The 13,920-nt window shown below is 51.2% G+C and overlaps 1 protein-coding gene across 4 annotated transcripts in view; it reads left to right on the forward strand.

Moving 5' to 3' along the window:
• Positions 1–13,920, forward strand: part of LOC141111423 (2,7-anhydro-N-acetylneuraminate hydratase-like) — a 162,379-nt gene that overhangs the window by 55,104 nt on the left and 93,355 nt on the right. For all 4 annotated transcript variants that reach the window (XM_073603719.1, XM_073603716.1, XM_073603717.1 and 1 more), the window contains 2 exons: positions 1,046–1,105; positions 10,548–10,655. In XM_073603719.1, coding sequence (XP_073459820.1) covers positions 1,046–1,105; positions 10,548–10,655 — 168 coding nt within the window. The remainder of the gene's footprint in view (positions 1–1,045; positions 1,106–10,547; positions 10,656–13,920) is intronic.

Here is a 13,920-nt window from a genome sequence, read left to right on the forward strand (position 1 = left end):
GTGCCCCAGTTCTTATTTTGTGACATTACAGTTTTTAGACCAATTCATTTTTGTTTGTTGAAAAAGATGACAGACTAATGCCGCGTACACACGAGCAGACTTCTCGTCGGACTGAACTCCGAAGGACTTTTCAACGGAGATCCGACGAAACGGACTTGCCTACACACGATCCCACCAAAGTCTGATCGTTTCGAACGTGATAACGTACGACCTGACTAGAAAAGGAAGTTCAATAGCTAGTAGCCAATAGCTGCCCTTGCGTCGTTTTCGGTCCGTCGGACCAGCATACAGATGAACGTTTTTTTCAATAGGAATCGAGTCCGTCTGAAAGATTTGAAACATGTTCTATTTCTAAGGTCCGTCAGAAGCCCACACACGCTCGGAATGTCCAACGGATTCGTTCCGTTGGACCTTTTCTGCCGGAAAGTCCGCTCGTGTATACGTGGCATTAGGTTTTATCCAAAGGGGGACATCGTGGTATCTTACCAGCTTCTCAACATTGTAATCTATAAGTGCAGATGTGCCCCTTGCCTATCTGGACCCTAGAAATGCCCCTACTGGACCGACCGTGTTTTGTGACCGTATTCTTCATAGAGCCTGAGGGACATTGAGGTAAAAGTCACTAACATTTACGCATGGATCTTCTGACTTGTGGAAATAAGTCACCAGTTGACCTGTAGACAATGCTTTGAGCTCTCGGTGGGCATTGACGCAGATGGCCCATGTTCTATTCTATGTGAATAAGGGTCTTCTGTCAGGACAAGTTCACCCAAAGGAAGAAACGAGGACATCTGCACCCAGAGATCAGAGTAACAAAGCTGTATACTGTATGAATGTGTGTATGGAGTCCTTCATCCCCGGCCTTTCCATCACAAGGAGTGCCAGGCAAAGTCTATCAGTGAGGAGCACTGAACACAGCGCCCCCCTCTGGACACTCCTGTAGATTCGGCCTAAATAAGGACCATTGTGGGTGTTTAGTGATTTCATTGTATGTTTATTATAGAACAATTCACTCCTTTCATCTTTCCTCTTTTTTATTTCCTAGGACCCAGCGATCGCATTTGCCAAGAAGGGATATCATATCTTACTGGAGAAACCCATGGCTGTAAGTCCTCGCCCGGCGCGTTTCTAGCTGCTCCAATCCGCTCCAATCCGCTCCAATCAGCTCCAGTCCGCTCCAATTCGCTCCAATTCGCTCCAATCAGCTCCAATCCGCTCCAGTCCGCTCCAATCCGCTCCAATCCACTCCAATCCGCTCCAATCCGCTCCAGTCCGCTCCAGTCCGCTCCAATTCGCTCCAATCCGCTCCAATCCGCTCCAATCCACTCCAATCCGCTCCAATCAGCTCCAGTCCGCTCCAATTCGCTCCAATTCGCTCCAATCAGCTCCAATCCGCTCCAATCCACTCCAATCCGCTCCAGTCCACTCCAGTTCGCTCCAATCAGCTCCAGTCCGCTCCAGTCCACTCCAATCCGCTCCAGTCCGCTCCAATCCGCTCCAATCCGCTCCAGTTCGCTCCAATCAGCTCCAATCAGCTCCAATCCGCTCCAATCCGCTCCAGTCCGCTCCAATCCACTCCAATCCGCTCCAATCCACTCCAATCAGCCCCCTCTCTGGGGAAGTCACATGAAGACATAATAGTCTCTGATAGACGGGAAGAACACCGAGCTTTCCTGACCCCTCTACTGAGGAATGTCTACCACGAGTACACTCTGTACTACCCGGGGACACTCGGCCACATGGAGAGCAAACAGTCACGGCAAACACCGCGCTCAGCACTTCACTATTTACCTTTTACATATAGTTACATAGTAGGTGAGGTCAAAAAAAGGAAAAGTCCATCAAGTCCAACCTATGTAAACCTTTGTGGAGGGGGAAGGGATTGTTCCTTAAAGGGGTCATGTAGACAAAATACAAAAACACCCTCAGAAGGTTGTTCAGGGTGAGGACCAGAGATGTGCGTTTTACTCATCCATGTCCATTGTCCGCCGTTCTCCACATCCGTCTATTACCGGGCTCATCGGTTTATATCACCGCTACCAGCATGGATACATTGTAACCAGAATGGGTGCCGGTACTTCCCACCCCCCCTTCTGAGTCGCCCCTTGTGTCCCCTCCCCCCCACTCACCTCTGAGCACCGCCCCTTGTCCCCCCCCCACACCTCTGAGCACCGCCCCTTGTCCCCCCCCCACCTCTGAGCACCGCCCCTTGTTCCCCCCCCCCACACTCACCTCTGAGCTCCGCCCCTTGTCCCCTCCCCCCACTCACCTCTGAGCTCCGCCCCTTGTCCACTCACCTCTGAGCACCGCCCCTTGTCCCCTCCCCCCCACTCACCTCTGAGCTCCGCCCCTTGTCCCCTCCCCCACACTCACCTCTGAGCACCGCCCCTTGTCCCCCCCCCCCCCACTCACCTCTGAGCTCCGCCCCTTGTCCCCTCCCCCCCACTCACCTCTGAGCACCGCCCCTTGTCCCCTCCCCCCCCACACACCTCTAAGCACCGCCCCTTGTCCCCTCCCCCCCCCCACACACCTCTGAGCACCGCCCCTTGTCCCCTCCCCCCCCCACACACCTCTAAGCACCGCCCCTTGTCCTCTTCCCCCCCACTCACCTCTGAGCACCGCCCCTTGGTTTCATCCCCCACCCACCTCCCCAGGAAACAACAGACCTCACAGCACCCACCATCAATAGATCTCTTCCTTAATATTAGACCCCCCCACTACAATAGACCCCAACAGCAACAATAGATCCACCCAGCAATAATAGACACCCTAGCAACAATAGATCTTGCAGCAACCCCCATCAACTGACCCCTCCCTTAACATCATATCCCCCCAGCAACAATAGAACTCGCAGCAGCATCCATTGACCCCTCTCTTAACATCAGATCCCCCCCAGCAACAATAGGCTCCCCAGTAAGAATAGACACCCTAGCAACAATAGACCCCTCTTAACAATAGACCCCCAACAGCAACAATAGACCTCGCAGCAGCCACCATCAATAGATCGCTCCCTTAACATTAGATCCCCCAGCAACAATATATCCACCCAGCAATAATAGACACCCCAGCAACAATAGATCTTGCAGCAGCCACCATCAATAGAGCTCTTCCCTAACATTAGATCCCCCAGCAGCCAGCATCAATAGACCCTCCAGCACCCCTTACTATTAGATACATTCAGTGCTGGAGGTGGGGATCTATTGGAGGAGAGCAGACCTGAGTTCCTATCACAGATATGCTGTGATCTCCTGCTTAGTGTGGTCAGTTTTTCATAGGAAAGCAGAGGGACTGGGCGGGATCACCAGGGATTTCACACAGAGAAGAGGAGACCTCGTCATACAAGGACATGGTACAGCAGCCACATATCAGGAATATTATTTAATGGGGTCCCCATCCCTCCCCAGGCCCCACTGCAGCCGTGTGACCTGCTATGGATATAGTCATTGGTTTACTCTTTAGAGTCTCCGCCCCCTTCGTGTATTAAATTGGTGGCATTTTACGGCACTGACCTCCTCTGAGGTCTATCTCCACCCCCAAGCTGACCACAAACACAACCATTTCCATTTAGATTCATTGAAAATAAGAACAGACTGACCAAGTCCGGCTCTCCCCACCAATTCCAGGAAAACTGTCCAAATACTGAAACTATCGGCGATCGATTCTCTCGGTTTGTTTAAAGCTGAAGCTTAATCTGCTTCTATTTTGCCTTCTCTGCTTCCTCCTTCCCCCCTCCCCGCCCCCCCCCCCTCCCCCATCATTATACTAATGACATTATTAAATAAACCTTTCTGCTTTCATACCATACATTCTTTTATACCCGGTGACATCATCACCGGGTCTCTGTGCTTCTCTATGCAACGCAGGCAGATCATGGCTGGTGGGAGGGGCCTTATTTTACACCCGGTGACATCATCACTCGGCCTCTGTGCTTCTCTATGCAATGCAGGCAGATCATGGCTGGTGGGAGGGGTCAGAAAGGTGCTGTGTGTAGATTCCGCTACACAGGAAGCTGTGGTACCGCCACATGGGAAAGCACTGAAATCCAATCTATGAAAGGGGTGGGGCCAGGGATAGTCAGGCTGGAGAGGAAAGGGCTAGATGATGCTGGACGTCCTCCAGCCAGAAAAAGAGGCGGGGCTCTATCTGACTTGGTGCAGCTTCTAATGCACATGGGGAGAAGCTCACAGTGTGCGGTGAAATCAGAGGAAGCCGCTTCTGTCCAGGAGAGGAGCCGATACACCTGTGCAAGACTGAAGGGGCGGGGTCAATACACCTGTGCATGACTGAAGGGGAGGAGCCGGTACACCTGTGCAAGACTGAAGGGGCGGGGTCAATACACCTGTGCATGACTAAAGGGGCGGGGTCGGTACAGCTGTGCATGACTGAAGGGGCGGGGTCGATACACCTGTGTAAGACTGAAGGGGCGGGGTCGATACACCTGTGTAAGACTGAAGGGGCGGGGTCGATACACCTGTGCATGACTGAAGAGGAGGAGCCGGTACACCTGTGCAAGACTGAAGGGGCGGGGTCAATACACCTGTGCATGACTGAAGGGGAGGAGCCGGTACACCTGTGCAAGACTGAAGGGGCGGGGTCAATACACCTGTGCATGACTGAAGGGGAGGAGCCGGTACACCAGTGTAAGACTGAAGGGGCGGGGTCAATACACCTGTGCATGACTGAAGGGGCGGGGTCGATACACCTGTGCATGACTGAAGGGGAGGAGCCGGTACACCTGTGCAAGACTGAAGGGGCGGGGTCAATACACCTGTGCATGACTAAAGGGGCGGGGTCGGTACAGCTGTGCATGACTGAAGGGGCGGGGTCGATACACCTGTGTAAGACTGAGGGGGCGGGGTCGATACACCTGTGTAAGACTGAAGGGGCGGGGTCGATACACCTGTGTAAGACTGAAGGGGTGGGGTCGATACACCTGTACAAGACTGAAGGGGCGGGGTCGATACACCTGTATAAGACTGAAGGGGCGGGGTCGATACACCTGTGTAAGACTGAAGGGGCGGGGTCGATACACCTGTACAAGACTGAAGGGGAGGGGTCGATACACCTGTGTAAGACTGAAGGGGCGGGGTCGATACACCTGTGTAAGACTGAAGGGGCGGGGTTGATACACCTGTACAAGACTGAAGGGGCGGGGTCGATACACCTGTACAAGACTGAAGGGGCGGGGTCGATACACCTGTACAAGACTGAAGGGGCGGGGTCGATACACCTGTGTAAGACTGAAGGGGCGGGGTCGATACACCTGTGTAAGACTGAAGGGGCGGGGTCGATACACCTGTGTAAGACTGAAGGGGCGGGGTCGATACACATGTACAAGACTGAAGGGGGTGGAGTTTGGCTTAACAATTGGCGCTGTGAGTGGGATAAGGATCGTGCTGAGGGGGGTAGAACTGAACCCCATCTATGAAGGGGGGCCGGAGGGACCCCCAGGCACTGACATTACACAGATATGTGGCCTCTCAGCGGTGGGGCCCTGGTGCCAAGAGGCCGCACAATTAGCAAACACAGCTGTACCGAGAGTGCGCGCCCTGCGTGCTCCCGACATAGTTATGCCACTTCTTACGCTCGATATATTTTTGATCATGTGATCGTAGCAACAGCCTATCACGGTGGTCATATGGTCATAAGCCCCTCCCCCACCTCCCAGCATCTGAAACCGGCACAAAAGGGTTAATCATTTTTTCAGTTTTAGGGGGTTGAAGTTGCCGTGTGCTGCGCCCCATAGACCCCCCAATCCCGCTCTGTCGCTCATAGCGGCTCATTGTATCTGTCGGGGAAATTGGTGATAATTGAAGTGAATGAAAAGGAAACAAATGATTATAGAAAGGAGGGAATTGTCACCTCGTTATCTCATTATCACTTCTCTGATTGGTAACATTTCTATTCATTAACTAATTACCAACAACCGGCGGTGTGCGAAATCTTCATTGTGTGCCGACTTTCTCTATACAGCGATCTCACCCTCCGATCTATCGTTACTGAGGGGGGAGGGGGGATCGTATCCAATCCCAGAGCCGTGACATTCACTTTATTTCTTTAGTCTTTATTGTGTATTAATTAGGATACAATGTCCCGGGGATAATAGGAAGTGCTGTTGTATCTCCCCAATGAGGACACGGGCCCCCCCCCCTAATAGGGACACACAGCCCCCAACCAATGAGGACACGGGCGCCCCCCCTAATAGGGACACAGCCCCCACCCTATGAGGACACAGGGCCCCCACCTAATAGGGACACAGCCCCCACCCTATGAGGACATGGGGCCCCCACCTAATAGGGACACACAGCCCCCACCCTATGAGGACACAGGGCCCCTCCCCCTAATAGGGACACAGCCCCCAACCAATGAGAACACAGGGCCCCTCCCCCTAATAGGGACACACAGCCCCCAACCAATGAGGACACAGGGCCCCTCCCCCTAATAGGGACACACAGCCCCCAACCAATGAGAACACAGGGCCCCTCCCCCTAATAGGGACACACAGCCCCCAACCAATGAGGACACAGGGCCCCTCCCCCTAATAGGGACACAGCCCCCAACCAATGAGAACACAGGGCCCCTCCCCCTAATAGGGACACACAGCCCCCAACCAATGAGGACACAGGGCCCCTCCCCCTAATAGGGACACAGCCCCCACCCTATGAGGACATGGGGCCCCCACCTAATAGGGACACAGCCCCCACCCTATGAGGACACAGGGCCCCCACCTAATAGGGACACATCCCCCCCCAATAGGGACACAGCCCCCACCCTATGAGGACACAGGGCCCCTCCCCCCAATAGGGACACAGCCCCCACCCTATGAGGACACAGGCCCCCCCCAATAGGGACACAGCCCCCACCCTATGAGGACACAGGCCCCCCCAATAGGGACACAGCCCCCACCCTATGAGGACACGGGGCCCCCACCTAATAGGGACACAGCCCCCACCCTATGAGGACACAGGGCCCCTCCCCCAATAGGGACACAGCCCCCACCCTATGAGGACACAGGCCCCCCCAATAGGGACACAGCCCCCACCCTATGAGGACACAGATGGGCCCCCCTAATGGGTACACAGCTGCCGCCCCCTCAATAAGGACACAGGGCCCCCCCCCAAATAGGGGCACACAGCCCCCACCCTATGAGAACACAGGCCCCCCCAATAGGGACACAGCCCCCACCCTATGAGGACACGGGCCCCCCCCCCAAATAGGGACACAGCCCCCACCCTATGAGGACATGGGCCCCCCCAAATAGGGACACAGGCCCCACCCTATGAGGACACAGGCCCCCCCCAATAGGGACACACAGCCCCCACCCAATGAGAACACAGGGCCCCACCCTATGAGGACACGGGGCGCCCACCTAATAGGGACACAGCCCCCACCCTAAGAGGACACAGGCCCCCCCTTTCCCTGTGCCACTATTCACTTGCCCTCTGGAAGATTTACCCCCCCTTCATGACCAGGTCATTTTTTTCCCCACAAATAGAGATTTCTTTTGGTAATATTTGATCACTTCTGTATTTTTATTTTTTGCGCTATAAACAAAAAAAAGAGCGACAATTTTGCAAAAAAAAAAAAAAAAAAAAAACCCCAATATTTTTTACTTTCTGCTATAAAACATCCAATAAAAAAATGTTATAACTTAAATTTCTTCTTCAATTTAGTTCAGTATATATTCTTCTACATATATCTGCTTTACAAAAATCCCAATCAGTGAATATTGATCGGTTTGCGCAAAAGTTATCACATCTACAAACTATGGATTATGTATTGGAGTTATTATTATTTGTTGTTTATTCATTTATTTTATACTAGAAATGGCAGCGATCGGCGACTTATAGCGGGACTGCAATATTTTGTGGCGGACAAATTGGACGCCTAACTGACACTTTTGAAACTATGTGGGGACCTGTGACACCAATACAGTGATCAGTGCTAAAAATATGCACTGTCACTGTAATAATGACACTGGCTGGGAAGGGGTTAAACAGGGGTGATCAAAGGGTTACCTGTGTGCCTAACCAGTGTTTATGTGTACCGTGTGCCTAACCAGTGTTTATGTATACTGTGTGCCTAGTCGGTGTTTATGTGTACTGTGTGCCTAACCAGTGTTTATGTATACTGCGTGCCTAACCAGTGTTTATGTATACTGTGTGCCTAGCCAGTGTTTATGTATACTGTGTGCCTAACCAGTGTTTATGTATACTGCGTGCCTAGCCAGTGTTTATGTGTACTGTGTGCCTAGTCGGTGTTTATGTGTACTGTGTGCCTAACCAGTGTTTATGTATACTGCGTGCCTAACCAGTGTTTATGTGTACTGTGTGCCTAGCCAGTGTTTATGTATACTGTGTGCCTAACCAGTGTTTATGTATACTGCGTGCCTAGCCAGTGTTTATGTGTACTGTGTGCCTAACCAGTGTTTATGTGTACTGTGTGCCTAGCCGGTGTTTATGTGTACTGTGTGCCTAACCAGTGTTTATGTATACTGCATGCCTAGCCAGTGTTTATGTATACTGTGTGCCTAGCCAGTGTTTATGTATACTGTGTGCCTAACCAGTGTTTATGTATACTGCGTGCCTAGCCAGTGTTTATGTGTACTGTGTGCCTAACCAGTGTTTATGTATACTGTGTGCCTAGCCAGTGTTTATGTGTACTGTGTGCCTAACCAGTGTTTATGTATACTGCGTGCCTAGCCAGTGTTTATGTGTACTGTGTGCCTAGCCAGTGTTTATGTATACTGCGTGCCTAGCCAGTGTTTATGTGTACTGTGTGCCTAACCAGTGTTTATGTATACTGCGTGCCTAGCCAGTGTTTATGTGTACTGTGTGCCTAACCAGTGTTTATGTATACTGCGTGCCTAACCAGTGTTTATGTATACTGTGTGCCTAGCCAGTGTTTATGTATACTGTGTGCCTAACCAGTGTTTATGTATACTGCGTGCCTAGCCAGTGTTTCTGTGTACTGTGTGCCTAGTCGGTGTTTATGTGTACTGTGTGCCTAACCAGTGTTTATGTATACTGCGTGCCTAACCAGTGTTTATGTATACTGCGTGCCTAACCAGTGTTTATGTGTACTGTGTGCCTAGCCAGTGTTTATGTATACTGTGTGCCTAACCAGTGTTTATGTATACTGCGTGCCTAGCCAGTGTTTATGTGTACTGTGTGCCTAACCAGTGTTTATGTGTACTGTGTGCCTAGCCGGTGTTTATGTGTACTGTGTGCCTAACCAGTGTTTATGTATACTGCGTGCCTAGCCAGTGTTTATGTATACTGTGTGCCTAGCCAGTGTTTATGTATACTGTGTGCCTAACCAGTGTTTATGTATACTGCGTGCCTAGCCAGTGTTTATGTGTACTGTGTGCCTAACCAGTGTTTATGTATACTGCGTGCCTAGCCAGTGTTTATGTGTACTGTGTGCCTAACCAGTGTTTATGTATACTGCGTGCCTAGCCAGTGTTTATGTGTACTGCATGCCTAGCCGGTGTTTATGTATACTGCGTGCCTAGCCAGTGTTTATGTGTACTGTGTGCCTAACCAGTGTTTATGTATACTGCGTGCCTAGCCAGTGTTTATGTGTACTGCGTGCCTAGCCAGTGTTTATGTATACTGCGTGCCTAGCCAGTGTTTATGTGTACTGTGTGCCTAACCAGTGTTTATGTATACTGCGTGCCTAGCCAGTGTTTATGTGTACTGTGTGCCTAACCAGTGTTTATGTATACTGTGTGCCTAACCAGTGTTTATGTGTACTGTGTGCCTAGCCAGTGTTTATGTGTGCCTAGCCGGTGTTTATGTATACCATGTGCCTAGCCAGTGTTTATGTATATTGTGTGCCTAGCCGGTGTTTATGTGTACCATGTGCCTAGCCAGTGTTTATGTATATTGTGTGCCTAGCCAGTGTTTATGTATATTGTGTGCCTAGCCAGTGTTTATGTATACCGTGTGCCTAGCCAGTGTTTATGTATATTGTGTGCCTAGCCAGTGTTTATGTATATTGTGTGCCTAGCCAGTGTTTATGTATACTGTGTGCCTAGCCGGTGTTTATGTATACTGTGTGCCTAGCCAGTGTTTATGTATATTGTGTGCCTAGCTGGTGTTTATGTATACCATGTGCCTAGCCAGTGTTTATGTATACTGTGTGCCTAGCCAGTGTTTATGTGTACCGTGTGCCTAGCCAGTGTTTATGTATATTGTGTGCCTAGCTGGTGTTTATGTATACTGTGTGCCTAGCCAGTGTTTATGTGTACCGTGTGCCTAGCCAGTGTTTATGTATACTGTGTGCCTAGCCAGTGTTTATGTGTACCGTGTGCCCAGCCAGTGTTTATGTGTACTGTGTGCTGCTTTTACTAAGGGATGTGATGGATTTTATTCCCTACTTCGCATATCCCTGCTGACAGAGGTTCTCCCCCTCCCCCCTCCATCCAATCCTTTCACCATTGTGTCTGAAGATATATTGTACCAATAGGAGATGAGATTGTAGCGATTTCCTCATATAGAAGATAGTTGTGATATAAAAGTGTTTCTTCTCTGATCTCCATGTAGGTGACTCCGGAGGATTGCAAAGAAATCGTCTCCACATGTAAAGAGAACGGAGTCATGCTGGCGGTGGGACACGTCCTGCGCTACCATCCCGTGTCCGTCCAAATCAAGGTAAAGACAATATTTATGGAGGACTTCAAATCCACCTGGAGATTCAGGAATCTCTTCATCCTAAAATCCTCCATGGAGCTTCTATATACCGAGGACACATCTTCGCTCCTCACTCCTCGCTCCTCACTCACTCCTCACTCCTCACTCACTCCTCACTCCTCGCTCTCTACGCTACTCACTCCTCGCTCCCCGCTCCTCACTCCTCGCTCCCCGCTCCTCACTCCTCGCTCTCTACGCTACTCACTCCCCGCTCCTCGCTCCCCGCTCCTCACTCCTCGCTCTCTATGCTCCTCGCTGCTCACTTCCCGCTCCTCACTCCTCGCTCCCTGCTCCTCACTCCTCGCTCCTCACTCACTCCCCACTCCTCACTCCTCGCTCTCTATGCTCCTCGCTCCCTGCTCCTCACTCCTCGCTCTGTCCGGTCTACACTCCTCGCTCCTCACTCTCTACGCTTCTCACTCCTCACACCTCGCTCCTCGCTCTCTACGCTCCTCACTCCTCACTCCACGCTCTGTCTGCTCCTCACTCCTCGCTCCTCACTCCCTGTTCCTCGCTCCTCACTCCTCGCTCTGTCCAGTCCACACTCCTCGCTCCTCACTGCCCACTCCTCGCTTTGTCTGGTCCACACTCCTTGCTCCTCACTCCTCACTCTGTCCGCTCCTCACTGCCCGCTCCTCGCTCCATGCTCCTCACTCCTCACTCTGTCCGCTCCTCACTCCCCGCTCCTAGCTCCTCACTCCTCGCTCTGTCCGGTCCTCACTCCCCGCTCCTAGCTCCTCACTCCTCGCTCTGTCCGGTCCTCACTCCTTGCTCCCCGCTCTCTATGCTTCTCACTCCCTGCTCCTCGCTCCTCACTCCTCGCTCTGTCCGGTCCTCACTTCTGGCCGGAAGATACAAAGAATTCCACAGGAAATGAGAGAAACCAAAATAAATGCCTTGTGGAAAAATCTCACAATGGGGAGAATTAGAGATACCAAATGTTCTCCAAACTGCAGCACTTGCCTTTATCTGGCCATTGGGGCACTATTCCTCCCACTGATACCAATGATGGGGCACTATTCCTCCCACTGATACCAATGATGGGACACTATTCCTCCCACTGACACCAATGATGGGACACTATTCCTCCCACTGATACCAATGATGGGACACTATTCCTCCCACTGATACCAAGGATGGGACACTATTCCTCCCACTGATACCAATGATGGGACACTATTCCTCCTACTGACACCAATGATGGGACACTATTCCTCCCACTGATACCAATGATGGGACACTATTCCTCCCACTGACACCAATGATGGGACACTATTCCTCCTACTGACACCAATGATGGGACACTATTCCTCCCACTGATACCAATGATGGGACACTATTCCTCCCACTGACACCAATGATGGGACACTATTCCTCCTACTGACACCAATGATGGGGCACTATTCCTCCCACTGACACCAATGATGGGGCACTATTCCTCCCACTGATACCAATGATGGGACACTATTCCTCCCACTGACCCCAATGATGGGGCACTATTCCTCCCACTGATACCAATGATGGGGCACTATTCCTCCCACTGATACCAATGATGGGGCACTATTCCTCCTACTGACACCAATGATGGGGCACTATTCCTCCCACTGACACCAATGATGGGGCACTATTCCTCCCACTGATACCAATGATGGGACACTATTCCTCCCACTGACCCCAATGATGGGGCACTATTCCTCCCACTGATACCAATGATGGGGCACTATTCCTCCCACTGATACCAATGATGGGGCACTATTCCTCCCACTGATACCAATGATGGGACACTATTCCTCCCACTGATACCAATGATGGGACACTATTCCTCCCACTGACACCAATGATGGGGCACTATTCCTCCCACTGACACCAATGATGGGACACTATTCCTCCCACTGACACCAATGATGGGGCACTATTCCTCCCACTGATACCAATGATGGGGCACTATTCCTCCCACTGATACCAATGATGGGACACTATTCCTCCCACTGATACCAATGATGGGACACTATTCCTCCCACTGACACCAATGATGGGGCACTATTCCTCCCACTGACACCAATGATGGGACACTATTCCTCCCACTGATACCAATGATGGACACTATTCCTCCCACTGATACCAATGATGGGACACTATTCCTCCCACTGATACCAATGATGGGACACTATTCCTCCCACTGACACCAATGATGGGACACTATTCCTCCCACTGACACCAATGATGGGGCACTATTCCTCCCACTGATACCAATGATGGGGCACTATTCCTCCCACTGACACCAATGATGGGACACTATTCCTCCCACTGATACCAATGATGGGACACTATTCCTCCCACTGACACCAATGATGGGACACTATTCCTCCCACTGATACCAATGATGGGGCACTATTCCTCCCACTGACACCAATGATGGACACTATTCCTCCCACTGATACCAATGATGGGACACTATTCCTCCCACTGACACCAATGATGGGGCACTATTCCTCCCACTGACACCAATGATGGGACACTATTCCTCCCACTGACACCAATGATGGGACACTATTTCTCCCATTGATACCAATGATGGGGCACTATTCCTCCCACTGATACCAATGATGGGACACTATTCCTCCCACTGACACCAATGATGGGACACTATTCCTCCCACTGACACCAATGATGGGACACTATTCCTCCCACTGATACCAATGATGGGACACTATTCCTCCCACTGACACCAATGATGGGACACTATTCCTCCCACTGATACCAATGATGGGACACTATTCCTCCCACTGACACCAATGATGGGACACTATTCCTCCCACTGACACCAATGATGGGACACTATTCCTCCCACTGACACCAATGATGGGACACTATTCCTCCCACTGATACCAATGATGGGACACTATTCCTCCCACTGACACCAATGATGGGACACTATTCCTCCCACTGACACCAATGATGGGACACTATTCCTCCCACTGACACCAATGATGGGACACTATTCCTCCCACTGATACCAATGATGGGACACTATTCCTCCCACTGACACCAATGATGGGACACTATTCCTCCCACTGACACCAATGATGGGACACTATTCCTCCCACTGATACCAATGATGGGGCACTATTCCTCCCACTGACACCAATGATGGGACACTATTCCTCCCACTGACACCAATGATGGGACACTATTCCTCCCACTGACACCAATGATGGGACACTAT

Source organism: Aquarana catesbeiana, linkage group LG10 (assembly GCF_042186555.1).
Source record: "Aquarana catesbeiana isolate 2022-GZ linkage group LG10, ASM4218655v1, whole genome shotgun sequence".
NCBI lineage: Eukaryota > Metazoa > Chordata > Amphibia > Anura > Ranidae > Aquarana > Aquarana catesbeiana.